The following is a 25,889-nucleotide window of genomic DNA, read 5'->3' as shown; positions in this document are numbered from 1 at the left end:
TGTCCTGTGGCATGACTTTGCATGTTGAGGCATGTTCTGTGTGATGAGGGCTGATATACCTGAGTGTCTGGGGTTTGATGGGGAGAGGGCTGGCATTTGAGAAAGACTCTGTATCTTTGGTCTGACCCCACGTGGCATGCGAAAAGACGTCAGAAGGATCATGGCAGAAGCAACTTGGGCTGTGGAGACAGGATTCCCATGACTGGCTGGGGGCATTCAGGGTTCAGTGAGGTTACATAGCCAGAGCTGAAATTCCAACCCTCATCTGTCTCCAGAAGCCAAGCAACGTGTCTACTGGGGCAGGGCACACTTTCCCCTGCCCGCCTGCTTCCCAAGGAAATGCTAGGTTTGTTCTGAAGGATATTCCCGAGAGGAAGATACCCATAACCCAGAAGGAAGACTGAGGCCTGAACAGTTCAGCATGTGAAATATTAGCTGGAAGAGCACTGATCCCTGAGTGGAGGGAGGGGGAAGGGGGAATCAGAGGTGGCCTTAGAACTTGCATTCAAAGAATGTGGCGCTAAGGTAAAGGGCTTTAGGGTGGTGAGCAAAGGGAAGAAACTCTGCAAGTGAGAGATCTCAGGGGCGTTATACAGTTGTTGTTGAGGAACTCAGGTTTGCTAACTATGGGCAAAGAAGTACACTGCCCTAGAGCGTCTGGATGGCTCTTGGCCAGTCTGAAAAGTTGCCAGTTTCACCTGCATGAGATGGGAGCTCTGGGAGGTGCCAGTGTCAGATTAATAGCAGGCAAGTGATTAGCATCTTATTTACATAGGCAACGCCCCCTGCCCTTCCAGAGGAGTCTGGCAGAGTTGGGAAAGGGGGTTAGGCTCGACACAGACGCCCCGGATTAGTGGCCAGCTGTCCCCTCCTGGGTGGTAGCTGAAATTCAAGACGCGGATTAGATAGATTTTCATTCCCAGCCTGGTGGGGGTGAGGTTCGGGGCGGGGGTGGGTTCCAGGCAGCACCTGTGCAGGTGTGTGCGCAGCGCGGCTGCCTCTCCCGGCAGGGCAAGGCTGACCTGAGGTCGGCGCTAGTCAGCCGCCGAGACTCAACCTGGTCCTCCTCAACCTGGATCCACAGGAGCCTCGGGCCAGCGCTGGGGGCTGGTGACCTTCGAACCATAAGCACAATCTCCGGACCGAGGCAGGCTTTGCAGAAAGCAGGGAAACTCAGGCGGGCAAGGTCGCCCGTAGCCCGGCAGAGGACCCGACTGTACGACCCTCTTGTCCGTTTCCCCGAGTCTCACTAGGTTGCCCGTGGCGGAGGGTCGGGGGTGGGGTGGGGTGGGGCCGAGAGGAAGCAAGGTCACCTGTTGGAAGGTGGGGAAGGAGTTCGCCCCGGCGGTGGGGGCGGGAGCTGAGGTCGCCGTTGGGGGGCGGGGGCAGGTTCCCAGGCCACCGGGAGCCGGGTCTTGCTGTTCCCACGGGTGCCCCGCAGCAGATGGGCCCAGGCCTCTTTGTCCCTGGTCGCGGCCTCTGCAAGGTCAAATGTCACCGCGGGGCCGCGGGCAGGGGTCAGGTGGGCGGGGCCGGACCTCAGCACTACCCCTCGACCCGGGCCTCCAGGGGCTGCGGGGGCTATAGAGCTCCTGGGCGGAGGCGGGGCAGCCCCCCTGAAAGGTTGGATCACCTCGAGGTTCCGCAATCTGTGGCATACCTTCTTCCAATCTGCCCCCGGACCCCTCCCCTAGGCTTGTGTCCCTCAAACTCTAGTTTCCCTGTCCCCTCCCTTCTCCGAGCCCCCTCTGAGTCCTTGAGCCTTCTTTTCCTTACAAGTCTCTGGCTCTCATCTCTGAGACACCCACCTCCACGTCCGCCCCCATCGAGGATACTAAACAGTTCAGACCAGGGACCTAAGACACCCATCGTCACCCCAAATACCCAGCTAGCGCCTCCCATTCCTGGGCCGCTGAACCAAAGTGTCCTCTCTCTTTAAAAAAAAAAAAAAATTTGGTTGCCCCGGGTCATGGTTGCTGCATGCGTGATCTTTACTTGGGACATCTGAGATCTTAATTCCCTGACCAGGGATCAACCCCATGTCCCCTGCAGTGGAAGCACGGAGCCCTAACCACTGGACTGTCAGGACCTAAAGTGTCCTCTTTAACCATTCAAGTCCAACGCAGGTTATGGGGCAGAGAACTCCACTCTAGTCAGACCCTTGGAAAGTCCTTCTTCATGTCTAACCCTAGTGCTTCTTGCTTTCTGTACTTGCTAAAACGTTCTCCCCCCCCCGCCCCCGCCGCCCCCCACCTCATACCCAGCCACACCCTCCCCAGGAGGCCCAGAGGCCCAGGGCTGGGCATCCATTGCCTGGCTTCTCCAGAACCTTGGTATCCTGTTAACTGCAGCAAGATCTCCAAACATCTCCAGCCCTTGTCAGGGAGGATGCCCCTCAGACATCAACTGGAGAGGGGGATGGCTTTTCTCAAGGACCCTTCCTGAGAGAGGAGGGTGTAGGGGCCGGTGGGGGCAGAGGACCTTTCTCTCCTGCCTGCAGCCCTTAGAGGCCCAGCCACGTGTCCGAGTGTCCAGCTTAGCCCAGGGCAGGGCGGGAGATAAGGCCTGGACCTTCAGGACTCCAAGGTGAAAGGTCACTGCAGGAAGGGCTTTTCCAGCCGGTTAAAGGTTAACAGGCTCAGAAGCAAGGCTCAGGTTTCTTTGCCCAGGGCGGCCAGGAGAGCATACAAAGGGTGTTTAATATATGCTGGCTGCCGCTACCCGGGGTCTTGGAGGCAGTGACATGGAGGCAGAGCAGCAGCTGGGAAACTCTGGGGAGCCTGGAAGAGACATCTGTAGTCCAGTCGGCCCCTGGTCAAGCTCTTTCTGTGAAGCATAGAAAGAAAAGGAAATTAAAGGGGAAAGGGGGCAGGCCGCCGTCAGGGGTGGTGGGCATTCCTGTTGCCTCCAGCCTCGCTGGGCGGGTGGGCGCCCTGCCCCCAGAAGCCTGAAATTCTGGAGAGGGGCCCCCTGACCTCGCGCCCCTGCCGGCCGCAGACCACAACATCCCTTCCCCCCCGGAGATTCCGAACACCAGGTGTTAGCCCAAGCAGAGAAAGGGTGGGGTGGGGGTCGGACGCCGCGACTTTCTGGAAGAGGAAGCAAACACAATCCATCATGCAACTGTGCAAAGAAATGCCCCAGGAGGGGTGTGTGTGGTGTGTGTGGTGTGTGTGTACTGCGTAGGGGCGTGCCCCCCGGTGCAACCGGCCCCCCATTATTGCTTCTGCCGGGAATGCAAGGGGGTGGTGCCGAGGGGCGCCTCGAGGGCGGTTGAGCTACACAACTTCCAAGGCCGGAGGTGGAGGGGAGGGCCTTAGAGAGACATCTTGGCGAGGCTGCGGAAGGGCAGAGGGCAGCAATGGCCCAGGCTCCCGCCGCGGCCCGGCAGGGGTTAAGGCTGGAGCCGGGCGAGGACGGGGGTGGGAGTGGGGTGAGCGAGGGAGGGGAGGGAGGAGGGTCAGGCCTTGCGGCCCCGCGCTCCGCCCTAGCCCCTCCCGCCGGCCGGGGCGCCGGGCGCCGCGCACGGCCACCCATGTCCTTATAAGGGCGGCCGTCGCCGGGGCAACGAGCGCCCGCCCCCAGCCCGCGGCGCGCGCCCCTGCCCCCGCCCCCGCCCCCCGCCCGCCCCGCGAATGGAACGTTGTGTGTCAAACCGGCCGCAGCGCGAGGCCGGCGCGCGGGGTCGGCGGCGAGAGCGAGGCTCGGGCTCAGGCACAGGCCCAGGCCGGGCGGGCGCGGCCGCAGCGGGGGCGGCAGCTCGGGAAGCGCCGGCCCGCGGTCCTGCAGGCCCCGAGCGGCCGCCGGGGGCCCTGGGGGACTCAGGGGGTGAGGTGACCGGCCCCGGCGCACGCTCGCCGCCCCTCCCCCCCGCCGCGGGCGGCCGCGCAACTTGCGGCCAAACTTTCCCCCCGGCCTCCCGCGCTCGGATGGCAGCCCGCTAAGTTGGCCGCAGCCCTTGGCCGAGCGGCGGCCAGGCCGGAGGGCACCCCTTGCGCTGCCTGGGCCGGGCCATGGCCCGAGCTCCCTCGCCGGGGCCCCAGGGCGGCGGGGCGCGAGTCCCCGGGGCCCCCGGCCAGCACCTCTAGCGCGCCCCCCCGGTCCGGGGCCCGGCCCCGCGCACGCGTGGGAAAGTTGACCTGGAACCGGCCCGACCAGTTCCGCCCGGGCGCGCGGACCGGCCGCAGGAAGTTGCTGCAAAACTTTTTTGGGGGGTGCAACCGTGTGACCCCCGCGCACAGGGACCGGATGCGCGCCGGTTAGGGTCCCCCGGGCCGAGAGGGGTGCCCCGAGGGAGAAACGCGGAGGGGGCGCCCCGGCCCCGCTGCCTGGGGGCTATGGCCATGGTGACCGGCGGCTGGGGCGGCCCCGGGGGCGGCGGCGACACGAATGGCGTGGACAAGGCGGGCGGCTACCCGCGCGCGGCGGAGGAAGATTCGGCCTCACCCCCCGGTGCCGCCAGCGACGCTGAGCCAGGCGACGAGGAGCGGCCGGGGCTGCAGGTGGACTGCGTGGTGTGCGGGGACAAGTCGAGCGGCAAGCACTACGGCGTCTTCACCTGCGAGGGCTGCAAGAGCTTCTTCAAGCGGAGCATCCGCCGCAACCTCAGCTACACCTGCCGGTGAGCCCCCTCTCAGCGCACCGCCGCCGGCACCCGGGCCGGGCCTCTGACCTGCTCGGTCACCTTGGGCCTGGCGCTGACCTTCCCTGGTTCTCTACTTCCCGTCAGAGATCGGGGCACAGGTCCCTCGCCCCCTCTCCATCACATTCCTGAGATTGTGTATACAGTCGGCGCTGTATCGGTGCAGGTCCCCCTATCAGGTGGTCCCTGGCGGCTTCCGCCCCAGTTACTCGCTCCTCCTTCCTCCCTTCCTTTTCTCCGGAGAGGGGTCAGCTCTGCGCTGTGAGGGGTTGGGGTGCTGTCAGGGGTGGGTCCCTAATCCCAGGGCATCCCTTCCCTTGGGAATCTCGGCGCGCCGGGGACCGGGTGGGGATCGAACGTGGAACTTGGACTGTGGAGCTCACAGCGTCCGGGGGCCATTGTCTGCGGCCGCGCGGATCGATACGGCGCGCCCTTGGGGTCAAATATCACTTCCAAAGTCGCCCTGACTACTGAGGCGGCGGCTGGAGCGAAACTAGGTGGCACAGGGCGGCTTCCTTCGCATGGGGCGGGGGGAGGGGGGCACTTCTGCTGTGGGGGTTGGGCCTGCCCGTCAGGGGGAACCCCCATGGGCGTTCTCTGGGCCCTGGGTCACCGGAAACTGCTGCGAGAGAGGTCCGAGGTGGCGGCTGGATTTGACCGTATCTTGGCTGCTTCAGCCCCGCAACCCCCTCTACACGCCCCCAGCTAGGAGTAGGTGCAGAATTGGGATCCTGGAAAATCCCTGAAACTTTTGTCGGTTCTGAGACTGGGTGGGGATGAATGTTTCCAAGAAGCAGCCCTAGGCTGTCCTAGGTTGGAGTCCCCACTGGCCGGGTGTGACCTGGCTAGCTTTTCTGGTTCCCGACGGGGCATTACGTCTAGGGGAGAAGCTGCTGGTACTGGGTGTCCGGTCCAGGACCCCGCCTTTCACATCACTTTTTGCTGAGTCCCCTTTTCCTCCATTGACAAACCCCTACTCTGCATCCTCCAGGAACATGCTTGGTCTCTGGAGAGCCCGTTTGGAGGGTCCCATTTTCCACATGGGCAAAACTAAGGCCCAGAAAGCTCTTGGCACCTGCCCTGGGTCACCCAGGGAGAGACCTGCCCACTTGGGGCTTAGCAAGAGAACTGTGGGGTTGGGAAGGTGGGGAGCCAGGCAAGTCTCGGTCAGGACCTCCCCAGGGGGAGCTGCTGTTGGAGGGCTTGTTGGCAGGGCTACTGGGTGGGGCCTTGGGTACCTGAAGCAGGAATTTGGCCCCAGATCTGGCCTGTTGGGGGCGGCTCTGTATGGCGCGGAGCTGGCTTACTCCCTCCTCCAATGCTAACTGGGCCACCAGACTTTGGCCTCATTCTTGTTGCTGGAATAACTGTGTGCTCTCTGGCCGGGTCTTTAGGGAGGGCAGGGGAGGGGCTCAGGTGATTTGGGGGTCCCAGAGGCTTCCTTAGAGTGGGAGCACCAAGGCCAGGGAGAGGGACCTGGTTCGGCACTGGCACGTTCTTGAGAAGGTCTGTGTTGTGTAACCGGGAGAAGTTACTGCTTCTCTCTGAGCCTCAGGTTGAATCAACAAAGACCCCTCGGGGCCTGACGTGGGTGGTTTGATGCCAGTACCCTAGAAAAGACCCCAATTCCAAGCCCAGCCTTCTCCCAGTTTGAGGGAGATACAGTGAGACACAGGTGTCCCAGTCTGTGGTGTCTGGGTTGGGCTAAAGGGAGGGATGGTCTGGGGTTCCAGGAGGAACAAGGAGCTCTGCCTGAGGGTCATAGAGGAAGGCCACAGGAGGTGGACCTTGAAACATGAGGGGTTTAGCAGGTAGAAGCGAAGGGCACTCCTGCAGAGAGTGTGGCTCCAGCAAACACTCAGTGGCAGGATTGGGGATCAGTGATGTAATGTGAGACCACCCAGGCATGGGAGAAGTTAGAGCCAAGTGGGTCAAAAATTCTGGAGTGAAAGTAATGGGGAACCATGGAGGAAGGTGTGTAAGCAAGAGGGCAATGATCAAATGGGACTGAAAGCCAGAAGCCCAGGGAGAAGGCAGAGTTGGACTGTGGGGTCTGGCAAAGCATGTGCTGTTTAGGTGGGATAACAGGTAGAACTTACTGTTTTCCCATCTGGAGGGGCAGAAGATCTCTCCTGACTCTACAACTGGGGAAGTTGAGGCAGAAGATTCAGGTCCTCCCCTGAAGTCTCCGGGACCCGAGCCAGGCCCCTGCCTGCCTGCCCCAAGCCTGGCTGTTTCCACCCGGCTGCCCAGGACCCTCCCACTGCCTGCCTGCTGGGCTTTGTTCTGGTTCTGCCTGAGCTCCCTTTGCCCTAGTAGGGCCTCTTCCTGGGGGCTCGGAGGCTGGTGCTGCAGGACACAGAGGCCCTCTGGAGCCTCACCTCTCCAAAATTGGCCACTGGGACTCCCAGGTGGGGCCCGAGTCTTGACACCCCTCCAAGCTGCACTCCCAATTTTCTCCAGAATGAGTGCATCCCATATAGAATTGGCCTCTGGCCTCCCAATTCCAGATGAGGAAACCAAGGCTCAGTGGAGGAGTGGTTGCCCAAGGGTCAGGCCTTAGGTGTCCGCAGCTAAGATGTGTTTGACTTTTTAACTTCATTAAGTATTTGTCTTACTTTGTGACTAGCTCTGAGTACCTGATTGGTGCCCAGCTGGGACTCCAGCCCTTGGTTTAGGCCTCAAAAGGCTCAGAGGAGAGAGAGATGGAGGGAACATAGAACAGGGGCCAAGGGAAAAAGGGCGCTGGGGACATTGGAAGAACAAAGGCCTGAACCTTCCAACTTGTGACTGACCTTGGACGGAACTTGTTGCTTCAGAGGGCGGGGCCATGTGTCCCGTCCCTGGAAAAGGCACCAGCAATCCCCGAGGACCCCCTGGAGGAAGTTTGTTGGGCTCAGTTAGGTGTTGGATGGTCTTTCTAGAGAAGGGTTTGACATCTTGGAGGGGTACAGGAGTTCATTCATTCATTCCTTCGTTTGTTCTTACATTGATGGTGGCCTCGTGCCAGGCAGTAATGTTGGGGCCCCATGGTGCTGTGATCCCAAAGAGGACTGGCCTGGGTTCTCATCTCTTAGTCAACTCACAAAGTCTTGCTTGGTGACCATGTTCCTTCTCTGCTCTCACAGTGCCCTGGGACAAAGACCCTGTCCCCTGGCCTGACAAGGACCAAGTAAAATGTAACTGGAAAACTTTTGGGTGTCATTGTCATTCTGCCAGGAACTGCCTCTGGTCACCTGGGGAACTTGTATTCATCCTTCAAAACCCAGTTCCAACATAACCCTCCCTGGCATGCTAATCCACTTTGCCACAGACTGTTCTTCATCTGTCTCCACTCCCCCAGATTGTCCTTTCCTCTTTGCACACCTGCAGGCTTAACCTTTGTGCCACTTTGGGGTCATCTGCCCAGCCCAGGTTGTTGGTAGGGATGGGGGTTGGTCCTGATGGTTCCCAGGTGCAACCTTCTAAGACGTCTCACAAAGTGGCTCCCAGGCCAGAATGTAGGTGTCATGGTGACTCCCTTGGTGACCTCTGCATGCCCACAGGTCCAACCGTGACTGCCAGATCGACCAGCATCACCGGAACCAGTGCCAATACTGCCGCCTCAAGAAGTGCTTCCGGGTGGGCATGAGGAAGGAAGGTGAGTACTCGCTGGGGTGGGGTGGGCAGAGGGTGAACAAGCAGCCTGCCCTTTGCTCCCTCTCTTGGGGTCTGGGAGCCATGGAGGGTGGGGTCTGGCGCCTGCTAACCTCGTTACCACCGATCCTGAGATCCCGTGGGCCTGGATCTGGCCCTGGGCTGGAGGAATCCAATTATCTGTGGCTGCCTGGTGGCTGAGGCAGAACTGGGCTGCAAGGGGCTCCCCGACTTTGGCCCATGTTAGAACCTTTCTCCCCACCACCTCTCCCAACCCGGCCTCAGGGACAGGGAACCTGAAGTTAACCCCGGTAACCCTCTGCCCTCTATCCTGGCCACCACTTTCTGAACAATGATGTACTTTTTTTTTTGATTTGCTTTCCCTCCACCCTCTGCCTGGTGTTTGCCCAAGGCAGGAACTCACCCGACTAAGGCAAAGGGCAGCTCACCCTTCCGCCTGACCGGGGATGCTGGGAGCCAGAGGGAGGCCCAGCCTCTTGTCCTTGCCCTGGGGACTTGGGTGGATCTGCGCAGGGCAGCTAGGTCTAGAACTCCACCGATTACTCTTAGAATTCAGGTGGAACCTATAGACTTCTACACGAAGCACTGGGCTAGGGAGCAGAATCCGGCCCACTTCAATGTCGGCTCCAAGGCTGGACTTCGTGTCTCTGCCTGGACTCTTATCAGCCAGGCTGGCAGTTCTTCTCTGTGTCTAAAAGCTGAGTCTCTCCTGCTTTATTGTTGGTTTCTTCTCTGCTGAGTCTCTGTGAAAGAAGCTGGGAACAGCTGCCCAGAGTCTTTCTCTTAAGATCATCTGATCACTCTCTTTGGTCATGTGAAGTTGGGGGTGACTGTCCATACCCCCACCCCCGCAACCTGGATTTTGTCTCCACTTGTGAATTTGACCTAAAATCCACATCAAATCCAGGCTTCAGATCTTCAGAGTCTCGAGGTGGAAATAATAAATCTCAGATCATGACCCGAACACAGCCCTCTCTTGGCCTTTGCACAAGTGGCTCCCTCTGTCTGGAACACCTCTCCCAGACACCTACATGGCTTCCTCTCTCACCTTCTTTTAAGATTTGCTGAAACACACCTCCTCCGAGAAGCCCTCCTGATTACCCTTTGCAACCCCTTTATTCGGGCCATCTATCTTGCTTTATAATTTGCTTGCTCCTCCATCAGAATGTCTGCTCCTCAAGGTCAGAAACTTTTGTCTGTCTTGTTTTCTGACACATCCCCAGAGCCTACACCAGGTTCTAAAACATAGAAGGTGCTTAATGTTTCTTGGCTTGAGTTACTATCCATTTAGCTCTTACTATGAGACCCTGGTTCGATCCCTGGGTTGGGAATATCTACTGGAGAAGGGATAGGCTACCCACTCTAGTATTCTTAGGCTTCCCTTGTGGCTTAGCTGGTAGAGAATCCACCTGCAATGTGGGAGACCTGGGTTCAATCCCTGAGTTGGGAAGATCCCCTGGAGAAGGGAAAGGCTACCCACTCCAGTGTTCTGGCCTGGAGAAGTCATGGACTGTGTAGTCCATGGGGTCCCAAAGAGTCGGACACGATTGAGTGACTTTCATTTTCATGTTCCAAAAGCTACTCCAAGCCGGTTAGATACATTCTCATTTAATTCAGTGATTGGTGTTATCATCGTCATGATTATCAACTGCATACTTTTATGGGTGGGGAAAGAGTACAGAGAGCAATCTAATTGTGGTTGGGATTTGAACCCACACAGTCTGGGCTTAATGGGGAGGAAGAGCTGGGAAGGGGTTCTCAGGAAGTAGGAACAGCAAATGCAAAGACCCTGAGGTGGCCAGGTGATGGATGAATGATGGCAATGGGCTTTAGAACCAAGTGAGCCAGAGGTTAATTGGGATTCATTGTTGGAGAAGGCAATGGCACCCCACTCCAGTACTGTTGCCCGGAAAATCCCATGGACGGAGGAGCCTGGTAGGCTGCAGTCCATGGGGTCACTAAGAGTCTGACACGACTGAGCGACTTCACTTTCACTTTTCACTTTCATGCATTGGAGAAGGAAATGGCAACCCACTCCAGTGTTCTTGCCTGGAGAATCCCAGGGATGGGGGAGCCTGGTGGGATGACGTCTATGGAGTCACACAGAGTCGGACATGACTGAAGCGACTTAGCAGTTGGCCCTCAACCCAGCTACACCCATTTGACAGACAGAGGCTCCTGGGACTTCAAATCACATGGGATAAGGCTTGAACGCTGCTTCCCTGATCAGCTCTGCTAGCCCTCAGCTCCCACTTGTGTCCCTCTCCCGCTCTGCTCCATGGTGGGTTGACCAGAAGTTCATGGAGGTGATGAGACTGGGCATGTCACCTCATTAAAGCTTATTAGTCTCTGCTGGGCATCCAGCCCAGTCAGCCCCTCCACCCTGCCCACTGTGGCATGGGCCAGGCTGGCATGCAGCCACCCTTCCTCCTTGCACCTCAGCTTTCCTCTTGTCACCTACGTGATCCCTGGGGGCACTGGCCAAGGCCAGCAATTGGTCCTTCCCCATCACAGGCAAAGCTACTGATGGAATCTCATGTTTACTGAGCACCTGCTACTGACCGGGTTCAATCCCTGGGTCAGGATCCCCTGAAGAAGGGAATGGCTACCCGCTCCAGGGTTCTTGGATGGAGAATCCCATGGACAGAGGAGCCTTACGGCCTATAGTCCGTGGGATCGCAAGGAGTCGGACACGACTGAGCAACAAACACTACTTTTTGCTAACAGCGACTTTTTGCTACTGACCAGGATTTCATTCTTAACATTGAGGTCACTGCAGAGGCCCAGGCAGATGAGACCTGCTCTAGGGGGCCATGACCTGGAGGGTGGGGCTGGGAGGTGGAGAAATATCCTACTTCCATAGGAGAGATCAGTGCCAGCTCCTACTGATCACTTGTTTGAGGGGTAGGCTGGCTATGTGCCCATGTCCTAGGAAGGTGCTTGCCCCCCCTAGACCCATTATCAGCTCTTAGACTCCTATGATTGACAGATGAAGACATGATTGATAGGTCTGGCTTCCCTGGCTGCAGAGGGGAGCTCACACAGTCCAGAAGAGGGGGAGGCGGGTATGTGAATTAGCCCTCACCCAGTGGTCCTATTTCCACCTGAGATGCCCCCCCACTTCCTTCTCTGAAAGAAGTAGCCTGATGGTGGCTGGACATGACCTCAGGGCACAAGGGTGGAGCAAGGTGGGGCCTGCAAGACCTTGGCCTCTGTCCTCCCAACAAGCATTGTGCCCATGAGGTAGGGATTGGGGGTTCAGGGAAAGGCTGAGTTGGGGGCTTGGAGGGGAGGGAGTGAGTAACCCTCTGATAATTTTATCTCCAACCTTTCTTCCTCCCTACTTGCCCCACCCCATGACTCGGGGTACCCACTTTCCCCCTACTTCCTCCCCGCCTTCCTCACACCCCACGCTCCCCTCTCTGGTTTCTCCCCTCTCTGGTTTCTCGTGTCCTCACTCCCCGTCTTCTGATTCTTGCCCCGCTCCCTGTCCCCACTCCCCTCGTCCCTCTCCTGTACCTTCCGCATTTCTTGCGGGCTGGCAATCTCCCTCCCCCTTCTCCCCCTCCCCACCCCCTCATCTCTATCTCCCCTTCACAGCGGTGCAGCGCGGCCGAATTCCGCACTCGCTACCGGGCACTGTGGCAGCCTCCTCGGGCAGCCCTCCTGGCTCTGCGCTGGCCGTGGCCGGCGGAGACCTCTTCCCGGGGCAGCCGGTGTCGGAGCTGATCGCGCAGCTGCTGCGTGCCGAGCCCTATCCCGCGGCGGCCGGGCGCTTCGGTGCAGGAGCCGCGGGCGCTTTCGGAGCCGGGAGCGGCGCGGCGGGCGCGGTGCTGGGCATCGACAATGTGTGTGAGCTGGCGGCGCGGCTGCTCTTCAGCACCGTGGAGTGGGCGCGCCACGCGCCCTTCTTCCCTGAGCTGCCGGTGGCCGACCAGGTGGCGCTGCTGCGCCTCAGCTGGAGCGAGCTCTTCGTGCTGAACGCGGCGCAGGCAGCGCTGCCCCTGCACACGGCGCCACTGCTGGCCGCCGCCGGCCTGCATGCCGCGCCCATGGCCGCCGAGCGTGCCGTGGCCTTCATGGACCAGGTGCGCGCCTTCCAGGAACAGGTGGACAAACTGGGCCGTTTGCAGGTTGACTCCGCGGAGTATGGCTGCCTCAAGGCCATCGCGCTCTTCACACCTGGTGAGACGCCCTGGAATGGGGGGGCTCTGGCCTGGGGAGGGGCTGGGTGGCGGAGGGGAGAGACCTAGCTCCTGACCTTGACCACCTTAGTCCTCCACTTCGTGATCTACAGCTAGCCAGACTTGCGTCCCTGCATGCGCCTTTAGCGCTGTTGGGGGACAGTGGAGGAAGCGATGCAGGCGGTCTGACACCGTCTGTGATGGCCCCACTCCCTGATCCCAGGCCTTCATAAGAACTTTGATCCCCCACGGCTCCATGTCTTAAGGCCCCACAGCCTCCCCCCTTGATTCTCAGGCTCCCTGAGACCCCCCACCCTTCACCCCCTCATCAAGGTGTTCATCGTGCTCAGTGGGCACTGACGTGCTCAGTGGGCACTGACGGCAGAATGACAGGTGGGGGGCCGCGGGAGGGGAGGTCTGCCCACTTGGCTCTGTCCGTCACTTACTGATTTCCGTTCTCCCTAAACTCTGTGACCCTCATCTGCCAAATCAGGATGCTCCTCTTGTTACTGACCACTTAATGGAGGACTGCCTTCCACTTACGAAAGGCAGGGGTTCTCTGACACCTGGTTCTGGGGTCTCCTGGGCCCTTCGCTCCCTGATTCCTAGGACCCTAGACCACTGACCCAGGGCTCCCAACCTGCCCCCCCACCCCCGGAAGGCCTTCAGGGGCCACCCACAGCAGAGCTGGATCGGGTAGGGTGTGTGGCTTGAAGCCCCTCCCACCTAGGGGCGGAGGCATCTTAGTTCCTTCCTAGTCTTCAGTAACCGCCAAAGCCCTGCTTTATTGTGGTGGGAGTGGTGGCATAGCAGACTCTGCACTTTGCAAGGAGGTCCCACTAGGTGTCTCCTGGAACTAAGGATGCGGAGCCAGACCCAGGCTACTCAGGGAGGTGGCTTTTATCCAATAATATGGCTTTGCCCCTCTTTACTTACCCAGGACATTTTCTCTGCCCTGACATTCATAGGGCTCTCACCTGTCACCTTCACTCACAAGGGAGGTCTGTTTAGTATGTTTGAATACCCTCTCTAGGCTTTGCTTTTCTTCCCAAGTCCCCTTGCCAGCCCCCTCTTCCCCTTGAGCTTTTTGTTTGGGGTGTTTTCAGCCTCACCTCCTGGCATGCAGAATTTCCCTAACCAGAGACTGAAGGCAGCCCCTGCAGTGGAAGTGCAGTCTTAACCACTAGACCACCAGGGAATTCCTTCCTCCTCAAGCTTGATTAGAACCTGTCTCCCTGTTAAATGCCTTAGTCAGGGCCCTTCCACCCTTGAGACATCACGACCTGCACTCTGTGTCATCATCCTCAGATGAGGCCACCTTAATATCTCTTGGGGACCACCAGTGCCTTAGATATTAGACACCCCATTTGTGCGCTAGGTCCTGTCTCCCCTCCCTTGAGTGCCCTCCTCTGTACCAACAGCCCTGAGTGGTGTCCCCTAGCCCCGGTCAGCCCTGGGGTCCTGTGTCCTCCTGCCACTTCTTCTTCTGACCTTGCCCTTGTCCCTTAGATGCCTGCGGCCTCTCAGACCCAGCGCATGTGGAGAGCCTGCAGGAGAAGGCGCAGGTGGCCCTCACCGAGTATGTGCGGGCCCAGTACCCATCGCAGCCCCAGCGCTTTGGGCGCCTGCTGCTGCGGCTCCCTGCCTTGCGTGCCGTCCCGGCCTCCCTCATCTCCCAGCTGTTCTTCATGCGCCTGGTGGGCAAGACGCCCATCGAGACGCTGATCCGAGACATGCTGCTGTCAGGAAGTACCTTCAACTGGCCCTACGGCTCAGGCCAGTGACCAGACAGGGCCAGGTCTGCAGACCTCAAGGGACACGGATGCTCAGGCCTCCGGGGCGGGGGAGGGTGCTCCCCCGGACAGAGGACCCTGGCTTCCCTCCTCAGACTCCTATTTTTTAAAGACTGTGAAATGTTTGTCTTTTCTGTTTTCTAAATGATCATGAAACCAAAAAGAGACTGATTTGTCTAGACTCCAGTCAAGTCTTCCCCAGAAACCCTGATGAAAATGAGGGGTGAGACAGAGGGTCCAATCCCAGGACAGCCTTGTCCCTTGGTACCCCAAGAATAAACTCGTGGGGGTGTGGCTTCTCTGGTGTGATGGGCAAAGTCCTGGCGTCTGGACTGGAGGGGCAGCTGCAGCCAGGCAGGGGTGATGAGTGCCAGACTGATCCTCTGGACACGTAATCCATGTTGGACACTACATGATGGATGAATCACGGCCAATAATAAAGAAGTTTCCTACCTGCACAGTCTCCATCATCTTAGTCGGGGGAGGGGTGACACAGAAGGCACCCACCATGGGGACCCACTCCCAGCCCAGCTGGAACACCTACAACCTAACAACAGCCCTACTTGCTCCATCATCTTAGTCGGGGGAGGGGTGACACAGAAGGCACCCACCATGGGGACCCACTGCCAGCCCAGCTGGAACACCTACAACCTAACAGCCCTACTTGCTGGTTTTTTAAAATGTGTTTGTGTGGGATAGTTTTGTGTGGAAACAGGCTGGAAGGGGAGGCCAGAGGTCAGCCAATGAGTTTGTAGGAGTTGGGCTGAGCAGATGAATTTAGATTCTGGCCTATGAAAGTGAGCCTCATACATTCATACAAACCCTGGACTAAGTACTTTATTGTTCTTCCTCTTTTAGCTGCACCACACGGCTTATGAGATGTTAGTTCCCCGACCATGCCAAGGCCTAACCCACCGGACTGGCAGGGAAGTCCCTTTGTTTTCTTTGGTCAACCCTTAATCATGGTGTCTGGGCCCCAGTGTCCTTGGGAGAAATGTTTGGGGCGAGTTCTGTCCCTTGACCTCAGCCAAGATAGAGCCCTCCATTTCGCTGGCCACAGCGACTGGTTTAGGGAGGGCATGTGGCCCAGAGCTGGCCAGTGAGATTCAATGGCAGGATGGAAATTAGGATAAAGCAGAGCCAAAAAGGAGACCAATTTCACAGGATACTTTTGGAGCCCCTGGATCAAGCCACATCTGAAACCCTTGGGCATTTCAGTTCCATGAGCCCAGACTTCCCCTTCTGTGCCTGAGCCAGTTTAAATTTTTTTTGTTACACGTAATTAAAAAAACTTTTAGAAATTGGTATTTAGAAGATGGAGACCTCTAAGGTCAGACCTTGAAATGTGGACTTAATTGAGGTGATATGGGGTGATGCAGGGCACCAGGGGGCGTGCCAGCCTGGCCTCAGAAGGTTGTGGCCCAGTTCTGTAGTAGGAAAGGCATCTGTGGAATTTATGCCAGGACTGTGGCTCTAGGGGATGGGTAGAAAGGGCCCAGATGGTGCTGTGGGTGGCACCTTTAGGCCCTGACTGAAGGCTTGTCAAGTGAAGACAAATTTATCAATCATGGTCCTTTGAAAACAGGGAAGAACCGGGGTCTCACCCTGTAGGTTGGGCTAGGGCTTAGCCATAAAGCAGCCTCAGCCCTCCAGAATGTTCCCCATTGGAACCCTCATCTCCCCCATGTCCATCTCGGGACATCTGGGAAGACGGAAACAAATGAGTGAAGGTCTCTTGGGTGTGCCCTGTCCCCAGAAGGGGACTGAGGTTGGAATGGGATGAAGCTCTCCCACTGGCAGCTGGGCTGGTTTCTGCCCTGGGTGGGTGTTTTCTGAGAGGTCCTGTGCATAAGTGAATGTCCACTCCAGCCGGCTGGACAGCAATGCACTGTTTCTCAGATTCACAGGACGTCTGTGGACTGACCAAGACCATGGTGTCTGTCCTGCTTCCAGTTGGTCAGAGACTTGGATGCTTGTCCAGGCCTGATTGCTGAGCTTCTACAAAACCCAAACCTCTGTTGCTGGAAGAAGACATCTTGAGCCTCTCTGGTTGTCAGGACACCTGTTGGGGTCCAGCCCCCTCTCCTTGCTCTATCACAGTGGGCTCTCTGAGGACATTTGTTCTTGAGGACCGATCCTGGGGCTGAGACCTCTCTGTGACCCAGTGGCTGGCACTGCCTTCCTTGCCTGCAGCCTGCCTAACTGCCCCTGTGCTCTGGGAGGCCAAGGCTCAAAGAAAGCTCCTGGGCTACCATCACTGGGCTTCACGTGGAGCCTGGTCCTACCTGTGCTCCATCCATGCTACCCAGAGCCTGGCACGGCATGGACATTAGGGGACCCTCCCGGCTGAGGGGGTGACACTAATGGTTGACCCCTCAGCTTCCTACTCTTGGAGACTCTTGGAAGCCATTTGAGACTCTTGGAGCCCCCTGGATAGACTAGGGTTCACAGTCTACTCAGAGACCTTGGCCAATTCCCTTGCTCAGGAAGAACAATTTTTTGGTGACGAGTGAAACCAGGAGTTTTAAGCGGCAGTAGGTACTTAATAAATGTTTATTCCACTGGAATGGAGAGCAGGACCCACTTCCAGGGGATGGACTGGGATGTAGGGTCTCCATGGAAGTCCTGCAGGAGGTTCTGGGAAGCCTTGCTGGAAGAGGGGCCATCAGATCTAGGCCTCAAAGGCGAAGGCATTTAAAATCAGGCATGGCTACCCCAGGCTGGGCAACAGTAACAGCAAAGATCAGGAGGGAAGAAGAGAAGGAAGGGCAGCGTAGGGCCCCCCACTTCGTTGGTTCCCTCTATTCGCCAGGACACTCAGAAGTACACAGAGCCCTCGCTGTCTCCTTGGTCGTCAAATTTCTGGATCTGTGTCTTGAGGTGCCTTAGTTTGCCCTTCAGGTAATGGCAGCGAGCCTGCTTGTCCAAGAAGCTGGGGTCCTGAGCAGGGTGAGATCCAGGGAAGTCTTTATGGCAGTCTGGCCTATGCCTCTCAAGCTGCTTGAGCTTTCATCTTTTCCTCTCTGAACCTTAGTTTTCTTTCCATGAAACTGGGCACAAGTGCCCAGCCTCATGGGAGTGTGAGTATGTGGAGGGGGGGCGGGGGGCGGTGCAAAGGCCAGGCTGTAGGACTCAAGAGGCACAACTCACCATCTGCTTCTTCTCAAATTCCCTCCAGACACGGGCAGCAACATGGGCCTCCTTCTGCCAGAGGAGAAGGAAGCGGGTGCTCAGGGAGCACAGGACCCAAGGAGGGATGGGGAAACAGGTTCAGACAAGGTGGACCTTGTCAAGGGCTGACCTTGGCCCATGTGATGTGGTGCCCGCCCAGCCTGGACGAGGAAGAGGCCCAGAGATCTGAACCCATTGGGCTTCCAGAGGCCAGGCTTAGGCCACTTGCAAGGGATGTAGGGTAAGGGTTTCCACCTGGTGCTGACCTGGCTTCGGGGTCTGGGCAGTGAGTTCAGCAGGGCCTCCAGCTGCTGGAGCTTTGCCTGTGCAGAGCCCACCTCCTGCTGGAGCTCCAAGAACTCTGGGTACTGGTCCTGAAACACCGCAGCATAGCGGCTCCGATCCTTTGCAGTGCTCACTGGTGGGTACTTACTACCAGGTTGAAAGGGGGTCAAAGTATGAGTGGAAAGAACTCTTTTCCACAATCACTGTAATTTGCTTTTCTTTGTCTCTGTTGGGCTCCCTGCCCCAAATGCCCTTCTTCTCTTTTTACTATTTGGTAAACTCTTACTCTTCCCTTGTAGCTCAGTTGGTAAATAATCTGCAGGAGACCCAGGTTTGATTCCCGGGTCAGGAAGATCCCCTGGAGAAGGAAATGGCAGCCCACTCCAGTATTCTTGCCTGGAGAATCCCATGGACAGAGGAGCCTGGCAGGCTACAGTCCATGGGGTCCTAAGAGTCAGACACAACTTGGCGACTAAACCACCAAACTCTTACTCGCTTGTCAAAGTCCCAGCCTCAGTGCCCCTTCCCTGTTCCATGAAATTAGGAACCACTCACAGCTCATAGTCAGGCACGGGGTGGGGCCTAGGCACATGTCTCTCGCAGATGGCTCTAGTAGACTTCTTGGTGCCCAGGAGGGCCCGGGAGGGGAGTTCATCCTCAAATACAATCTTCTTGGGCTTTGTCCTGTGGGCTCCGGGCTGGGGCTGGTACACAGTTGGGGGAGCGCTGGGTTTGAGGCCTCTAGACACCAGCCGCTGCAGAAGGCGCAGGAATCATGGTTTGGAGTTAACGAGGGTTAGCCGGCATCCCTTAAAGAGGGGGAAATGAATCCTATGCCTGGGCTCGGCCTCGGAACCCTCCTCCCTTTCAGACTCACCGGAGGGCCAGGGCCAGGCGGAAGGGTCTGCAGGTTCCCCCGGGAGCCATGGGTCCGGGAGGGCTCTCGGGTGGGCATCGGCTTGGGGACGGCGCCGCTCCGGCGTCCCCGGGCAGGTGTACGGGTCCTGCGGGGAGAGCCGTGAACAGCGTGTGGCGGGGATGGTCGGCGGGCGGACTGTGGACACAGCAGAGGGACATAATTGGAGGTGGGACGGTGGGAGGACTCACCGGGAGGCGGCTCCCGGAGCGGCCAACTACTTTACCCGTTACGCTTTCTCAATTTCCGCGCTCATTTGCATAGACGCACGCCATTGGCCTCAGGGAGCCCCAGGCCCGCCGCCGGCTGCGTAACCCGGAAGAGCGCTATGCAAATAATCCGTTACGTACCGCGCAGCCCAGGATTGGCTCGCGTTAACCCCGGCGCGGCCCGCAATCTCTCCCGCAGGGCTAGGCGGAGTCCAGGGACAGCACCCCCGAGAAGACCGTTGGGATCTCCGGTCCGGTGGCGGCCCGCACGAACCACTCCTGCCTGGGGTCACCTGTCCCAGTGTTTGGGGCTCCGACTCTAGGTCCGCTCCCGAAGTCCGTGTGGTGCATTAACTACAGGCTGGAGTCCACTGTCTGGGTCGCTCCGCTTGCCAGGGGAGGGGCCTCGGTATATAGGGCGGGGCTGGCGGTGAGGGGGCGGGCCGGGGGAACCCGGAAGCGGACCCACACCCTGGCGGTGAGACTGACGGAGAAAGCTAGCTGCTGTGTATTTAGGGCCGGTAACTCACCCTTTCTGACCCTCAGTTTATTTGGAGAACTTTCGGCAGAGAATGAGATGGTTAGACAGCATCACCGACTCAATGGACAGAAGTCTGAGGAAACTCCGGGAGACAGTGGAGCCTGGCGTGGTGCAATCCATGGGGTCGCAAAGAGACCCACACGACTTAGCGACTGAACAGCAGCACCGACTTATCTATTTACTTGAGTGAGTGAAGTCGCTCAGTCGTGTCCGACTCTTTGCGACCCCATGGACTGTAGCCCACCAGGTTCCTCCATCCATGGAATTTTCTAGGCAAGAGTACTGGAGTGGGTTACCATTTCCTTCTCCAGCGGATCTTCCCGACCCGGGGATCGAACCCGTGTCTCCCGCATTGCGGGCAGACGCTTTACCGTCTGAGCCACCAGGGAATCGCATCTATTTACTTAGCGGTTATATTTTTTAAATAGTTCTTTAAATAAGCACTGGAGGCATGTTTAGAGAATTCACATAGAAAAGAAGCGTAGCGCAGAGTGAATTTCTTACCCACCCTTATTCCCAGAGGCCACGGTTAATTGTATCTCCTTTCGGAGAGATTCGAAGTCAATGACAAATCTTCCTTACTACGGACAATACTATAGAAAAAAGATTCAAGGGCACATTTCTTTGGCCAGTTGTGCAGGCTTATGTAGGATGAATTCCTAGAAGTGAAACTTACCAGAATCCACGGGGGAAAGAGACCTGTGTATTTTAATTCGAGAGAGATTGTCAAACAGATTGAACTGACTTGGAAAAGACTGTGAAGCTGGGAAAGTTTGAAGGCAAAAGAAGAGGGTGGCAGAGGATGAGATGGTTACATAGCATCACCGACATAACTTTGAACAAACTCTGGTAGATCGTGGAGGACAGAGGAGCCTGGCGTGCTGAAGTCCGTAGGGTCGCAAAGAGCCGAACACAACTTAGCGACTGAACAGCATCAATTGTTAAGTTGTTTTTCAGTGAGCTTCTGCCAATAATGCTCTAATCAGCTGGTTTTCCCACAACCTTTGCAACCTCAATGGCATCACAGTTTCCTGTACATGTACTTTCAAAGTTTTAAATCTTGCCTAATCTGGTGAGTGAAAAAATTCAGAAACCATTGTATTTGTTTTCCTGTTTATTTCCTGCAAAAATTTTTTTTTCTTGTTGGCTTTTAGGAGCTTTTTATATATTAAGGGTGTTGATTTAACCAGATAGTGTATCTTTGCTGTTACTATTATAAATGGGTTCTTCCAATATATTTTGCAACTTTGTTTTTTGCATATAGGAAGTTAATTTAAATATTCATTAACCCCCTTGTTGGTTTACTAAATTTTCTTACTGAAATAGCTAGCTGTTTTAGTTTGCTTGGATCTTTTTATATAGACAAATTTATCTTCTATGAGTAATTTTACTTCTTTCATTTTTTTTGTTGTCTAGTTGCATTGACTAGCACCTCCAGACAATATTAAATCATTGGAGGAGATGGGTGGACTGTGAGCATCCCTCCACTCCAGCTCAGTTTAGTTTCTTCACTTTGACGGTAAAACTTCTAGTATTTGCCCATTAAACTCAACACTGCCTTTGGCTTGAGATTTTTCCGTTCAATGAGGAAATGCTCGTTATTTTTAATTGAGACTTTGTGTAATGGATGCTGTGAATAGTACCATTTCACTCTATGATTTTGCTTCCTGATGCATTAATACGGCTATTAACATGCTTCCTAATACTGAACCATCTCTGAGTCACAAGCATGAGCCTCCTTCTTATGGTCTACTTTTAAAGAGTTGCCACTAGAGCTTTCATAAAGCTTTAAAAACTGCCACCAGAATTTTAAAAGGTATTAGTGGTGGTTTTACACCTATGCTGATGCAGTGGGGGTGGGGCCCACACGGACAACTCCATGCATGTTCCACAGGCACCTTCTGTCCACCCTTCCTTTCCAAGCTTCTTCAGTCACTCCTCTCACAGACTTTGCTCTTGACATCTGGAGTGGGGATAAGCAGAACTCAGGACCCATAATTCCTCTGGACTCATACTCCATGATCCCTTCCAGGGTCCCAACTCCAACGCCCACCCAAACTATGACCTGGGCAGGCAGGGTCGCCACTGATTTTCTTGTGTTTGCTGAGTGACTGTGTGAAGCATCTGCAGTGTCCTGAGACTTTCGGCTGTGGCTGGGCTAAGCCTTGTCTCTAAATTACCACTTTCAATCCCAAGGAAAGCCCAGCACTGACACCCTGAGAGGGTAATAGGCAGGAAGGCTAGGGGTCCCCAGATGGAGGAAATAGGTTGCAAGTGTCAGACATTTTTTTTTTATCTCTTAAGTGGCAGGAGGAAACAAACTACAAGTGTCAGACATTTTCCCCTTCTCTATGCAAAATTAAAAGGTTTCTTTAAAAATTTTGTGTTGCCATGATGACACCTGGTTCCACCTGAAATTAACTTTTCTCAAACCTTGAGCTAACCAATGCGTTTTTCTTATGGAAATGTTTTTCTTAAGCTATGTTAATGAACTATGTACTTACCTTAGACTCTGTCTTTCATCAAGTAGGTTCTGCCGAAGACTCAGAAAACCAGCATGTTTTACTCACGGAAATGTTCTCTTAAGCTATGTTAATGCAACTGTGTATTTGCTTGGAAATCTGCCTTTCTTCAAGATTCACGTCAATTTTTTTTAAGGAATTTATTTGGTCGCAAGAGGTCTTCGTTGAGGCGTGTGGAATCTAGTTCCCTGACCAGGGACTGAACCTGGGCCCCCTGCATTGGAAGCATAGACTCTTAACCACTGGGCCACCGGGGAAGTCCCCATGTCAACTGTTGTATGGCCCGGGATGACTCACCTTGTGCCAGTGTTATCGCAAAATGCATGTTGTGGGTGAGGGGCCTGGTGCCACTCTGAGTTTTCAGACATTTCCTTTTCTCTAATTAGCAGCTTGCTAATAGGTATATAACTTCTTGCTGAAAACTAGCAAGTTAATAAAACTTTATTACACAAAATTTCTGAGCGGTCAAGCCTTGTCACTGGCTCTGGATCAAATTCATCTCCAGAGGCCAAGAATCCCGGTGTCGTTCATAGCTCAAAAGAGACAACTTTTCAACCCTTCCTACAGGCTGACCTCCAGGCATGGGCCCACTCCTCCCCAACCCTCCAGACCTTACCTTGACTCCACAGGAATGTGTTTGGCTCTGACTCCATCAGATTGGGAGTTCTTGGGGCCCCTATGGGCCCTGCCTTGTCCAGTGTGAAGTAGGTACCTGGGGGGCGGGGGGCAGAAATGGGAGGCAGGCTTGTGACTCACCTCCCCCAGCTGCCTGACCTCCTTCCTCCCCTGGTCCTGTACTCTCTGCAGCTCTCATGGGGCTCCAAGGGCCTTCCCATCATGTTGCCAACCCCAAAAGGTATCACCCCTGGACAGGGTGGAGGGCAGAGAGAGCACAGGTGACACAGGCCGGGCCAAGTCTTTATTTGAGTTTGGGCATGATGCGGATGAAGAGGATCATGCTGATGAAGATGAAGCAGACGACTATGAGCATGGCCCAGAGCAGCCAGTTGACCGACTTCTGTGTGTGCTGCTCCAGCCGCTCGGATTCCGTCTTCAGCTTTTCCAGGTTCTGGTCAGCCATCTTGAGTGAGTGTGACAGGGTCTGTGGGTGAGGCAGGGGAGGTGTCAACAGGACTGGGTCCAAGTGTTGCCTCTTTCTACTGCAGTGGGGTAAATCTATACTTCTTGGCCCTTGCTAGTGCTATTTCCTCTTCTGGGAATGCCATTTTTGACTTCTGCCAAACTCCTATTCATCCAGCTAAGTCCCAGCCATAGGGACCTTCTTCTGGGAAGCCTTCTTTGATGCCCCAAACCAGAGGCTCTAGGGTTCCCAGAGTCCTCATACCTGGTTGTCCTTCTTGATGACACTCTGGGCAGCCAGTGTGTTGGTCTTGAGGCTCCGGGCCAGGCCGAGCATCTCCTCTGCCAGCTTCTCCTGGAGGTTCTGGTGTCGCTGCAGGACAAGGTCTAGCTCGGCTGCTGACTGCTTCTCATCCCTTGGTGTGGGCCCTGATGCCCCACTGACCCCACAGATGGGTAGACCAGTGGGTATGAGATCAGGGGATGGGGGAAGGAGGGAAGAGACCAACATGTTTTCAAGGGACCTAGAGATTATAGTTCCAGCTACCGCGCTGCTTGGGGTTCTTTCTCCTTTTTTGCTTTGGCTTCTGGGAAAAGCATCCTCAGAAGTGGCTGTTCGTTAAGTGTTTTTTTTTTTTTTTTTTAATTTTCTTATTATTATTACTGGCTGTACCGCTCAGCCTGCAGGATCTTTTTCTCCAACCAGGGATTGAACCCGGGCCCTTGGCAGTGAAAGCACACAGTCCTCAGTACTGGACCACTGGGGTTCCCCTGATTGGTGTTTAGATGCTCGTGGTTGTGCTTTAGTGGTCCAAGCTTTGCCCAACTCCCCTCTCCCCACAGTGCTGCCCAAGGGCTGAAGATACTCACGTTCTCTTCCTCACATCCAGTTCAGGCTCTGAAAGCAAAACAAGCCAAGCAGGCAAAAAGGAAGAATTGGTTTGCTGTTTTCCAGTTTACTGACCATTGCCCGGGATGTGTCTGCTACTCACAAGGCCATTTCCCATTCTGTCTGTCGCACAGCAGGTGCAGGAAGTCTTCCTCATCAGGGCTCCCCCAGGCCCCAGGTCCCCCCTCTAGCCAGCCTTAGTCACTTGGGCTGGGAGTGTCCAATTCTGTCTCCTCTAGGGCCCCTTCCTCTGTCCTGACACCCCCTTCAAGTATGGTAAGGCCCCTGGGCACAGTTTCCCCGGGCTGTGCACACCCTGTGGGAGCCAGGTTAGGCACGAGGGATGTGGGGCACTAAGAATACATGTATGTCCCAGGCCTTGAGTCCTGTTCTGCTCATGCTGTCTCACCTTCACTAGAGTCCTGTGGGAAAAAAGGAGAGGCACAGAATCACCAACCATGCCATGCCCCCAGACCTGTCCTTTCTGCTTTCAGAAACTCCCCACCCTCAATCAGGACCCTGGACAAGTCCTATGACCTTTGAGGCTCAGTTTCCTCATCTATAAACTGAAAACAAGGGTTCATATTTTGAAGGGTATTTTTCAGATCCACAGAAAGTGCTCATAGAAGTATCTGTCATCCTATTTCACAGCTGAAAAAACTCACTTACGTGTGGTGAGGCGGGGCCAAACCTTGCTCCGGGCCAACTCTGGGGCTTTTAAGTGTAGATGTGCCATTTTTGCCATGTACCAAAACTCTTACTAATCTAGTAAAGCCCTGGCCACGATGCCTGTCTGTTGGGAAGCCTTGTCTGATGGTCCAGGTCCTGTCTGTTGGGTAGCCTAGTCCCTGCACCGGAAGTGTTTGTTGTTCTGGCCACCTCCATGCACAAAGTCCTGTCCCCAGCTGAAGTTTTCCCGGGACTAGGGAGGGAGCCCTACCGTGCCTAGCAGCTCACTCCGCATTTCACTGGTGTACCGAGCCCGTGACTGTAGGTGCACTGTCTTCGTAGCGGGTACCCGTTCCCTTGCTGTAGTTGGTACTCGGCCAGGGGCCAGGAACTGGTTGGCTAGTGCCTTCTCTGAGGAGGAGGTCTGCAGAAGGGAAGGGAGCAGTCACCAGAGGGGCAGGCCCCAGGTGAGCATGACGGTTGACCAGGCAGAAGTGCCCCTGCTTACCAGTTTCTCTGCCTGCAGCATTCCCTTCAGAAAATCTACCTTCCGAGAATATTCATTGAGCACCTCGGAAGCCGGTTTGCTGGAAGGGGAGAAGAGGAAAAGGAAAGCCTACTGTGCCCAGTTGAGGGGAGGTTCTTAGCGGGAACTTGGTCTCCAGTAGGAGACTCAATTTTGAACCACTTGTGGCCGCTTGCACTCACCTCGCCTGTGCTTTCAGGGCCTGCAGCATGTCCTCGAGAGCTCCCACGTACTGGGGACAAAAAGGGGGTGTCAGCCCAGTCCTCCCCCCTACCCCGACATCCTGCTTAGAGAGATCAGAGCCAACAAGGGGCGAGGCCAGGATGGGGGCGGGGTTGAAACAGGAGGAGCCAATTATCAGGGGGAGGGACCAGCTGAGCCCCAGGGAGAAGGCGGGAGAGCAGCAGGTGGACGTGGCCGGAACCAACCGGAAGGGGCGTGGCCACGCTGGCTGGCGAGGCGGGGGACTCGGGCCCGGTGGCCTCTAGATGCGGGGACCACTCTCTTGGATTCGGGGTTTACGAGGAAACACGAGATTCCCTACCTTTTCTAGACGCCACTCGTCCGGGTCCCGTTTCTCCGCTGCCATCGCCTCGCAGCGGCACAGCAGCCGCACCAGGTTCAGCTCCAGCCTCGACGCTGCCATCACCACCCAGTGGTACTCCGCCCCTTCCGCCGGCGCCATCTTAAGAGATGGCGGAAGTGCCCTCCGTGGCCTCTTTCCGGTCGGAAGTGCCCTGTTCGTTTGCTGTCCCATTCCTGTTTAGGGTGGCGGAAGTAATGTCTTCTTTCAATGCGAGACACC

The 25,889-nt window shown here is 56.1% G+C and overlaps 3 protein-coding genes and 1 long non-coding RNA gene across 6 annotated transcripts; 2 read left to right on the top strand and 2 right to left on the bottom strand.

The window, feature by feature from the left end:
* Positions 1 to 3,629: 3,629 nt before the first annotated feature.
* On the top strand, positions 3,630 to 14,732 carry NR2F6 (nuclear receptor subfamily 2 group F member 6). Its single transcript, XM_070373265.1, has 4 exons — positions 3,630 to 4,621; positions 8,188 to 8,282; positions 11,900 to 12,484; positions 13,993 to 14,732. The coding sequence occupies exons 1-4, from the start codon at positions 4,338 to 4,340 to the stop codon at positions 14,265 to 14,267; spliced, it is 1,239 nt and encodes a 412-aa protein (XP_070229366.1). The 5' UTR covers positions 3,630 to 4,337; the 3' UTR covers positions 14,268 to 14,732.
* Positions 14,733 to 16,810: 2,078 nt separating this feature from the next.
* Positions 16,811 to 19,140, bottom strand: OCEL1 (occludin/ELL domain containing 1). Of its 3 annotated transcripts, none has more exons than XM_070373267.1 (6): positions 18,999 to 19,140; positions 18,610 to 18,786; positions 18,288 to 18,487; positions 17,714 to 17,879; positions 17,427 to 17,480; positions 16,811 to 17,216 (listed from the first exon to the last, which is right to left on the bottom strand). In XM_070373267.1, the coding sequence occupies exons 2-6, from the start codon at positions 18,685 to 18,687 to the stop codon at positions 17,094 to 17,096; spliced, it is 621 nt and encodes a 206-aa protein (XP_070229368.1). In that variant the 5' UTR covers positions 18,688 to 18,786; positions 18,999 to 19,140; the 3' UTR covers positions 16,811 to 17,093. The 3 variants fall into 3 exon arrangements, with proteins under 3 accessions (XP_070229368.1, XP_070229369.1, XP_005909841.2); XM_070373268.1 differs by having other exon boundaries at positions 18,610 to 18,736; positions 18,999 to 19,128; XM_005909779.3 differs by lacking the exon at positions 18,999 to 19,140 and adding an exon at positions 18,840 to 18,980 and having other exon boundaries at positions 18,610 to 18,736.
* Positions 19,141 to 19,533: 393 nt separating this feature from the next.
* Positions 19,534 to 22,832, top strand: LOC138988486 (uncharacterized). The gene is made up of 3 exons (XR_011464725.1): positions 19,534 to 20,470; positions 20,815 to 20,917; positions 21,929 to 22,832. It is a non-coding gene; the product is annotated as an uncharacterized lncRNA (long non-coding RNA).
* Positions 22,821 to 25,786, bottom strand: USE1 (unconventional SNARE in the ER 1). Its single transcript, XM_005909781.2, has 8 exons — positions 25,629 to 25,786; positions 25,267 to 25,316; positions 25,067 to 25,145; positions 24,830 to 24,982; positions 24,299 to 24,311; positions 23,871 to 23,898; positions 23,266 to 23,440; positions 22,821 to 23,022 (listed from the first exon to the last, which is right to left on the bottom strand). The coding sequence occupies exons 1-8, from the start codon at positions 25,767 to 25,769 to the stop codon at positions 22,840 to 22,842; spliced, it is 822 nt and encodes a 273-aa protein (XP_005909843.2). The 5' UTR covers positions 25,770 to 25,786; the 3' UTR covers positions 22,821 to 22,839.
* Between the last annotated feature and the right edge of the window lie 103 nt (positions 25,787 to 25,889).

This window comes from Bos mutus, chromosome 7 (assembly GCF_027580195.1).
Source record: "Bos mutus isolate GX-2022 chromosome 7, NWIPB_WYAK_1.1, whole genome shotgun sequence".
In the NCBI taxonomy this organism is placed as follows: Eukaryota; Metazoa; Chordata; class Mammalia; order Artiodactyla; family Bovidae; genus Bos; species Bos mutus.
Note: the sequence above shows the minus strand (reverse complement) of the source record. Positions and strands in the feature narration are given on the sequence as shown.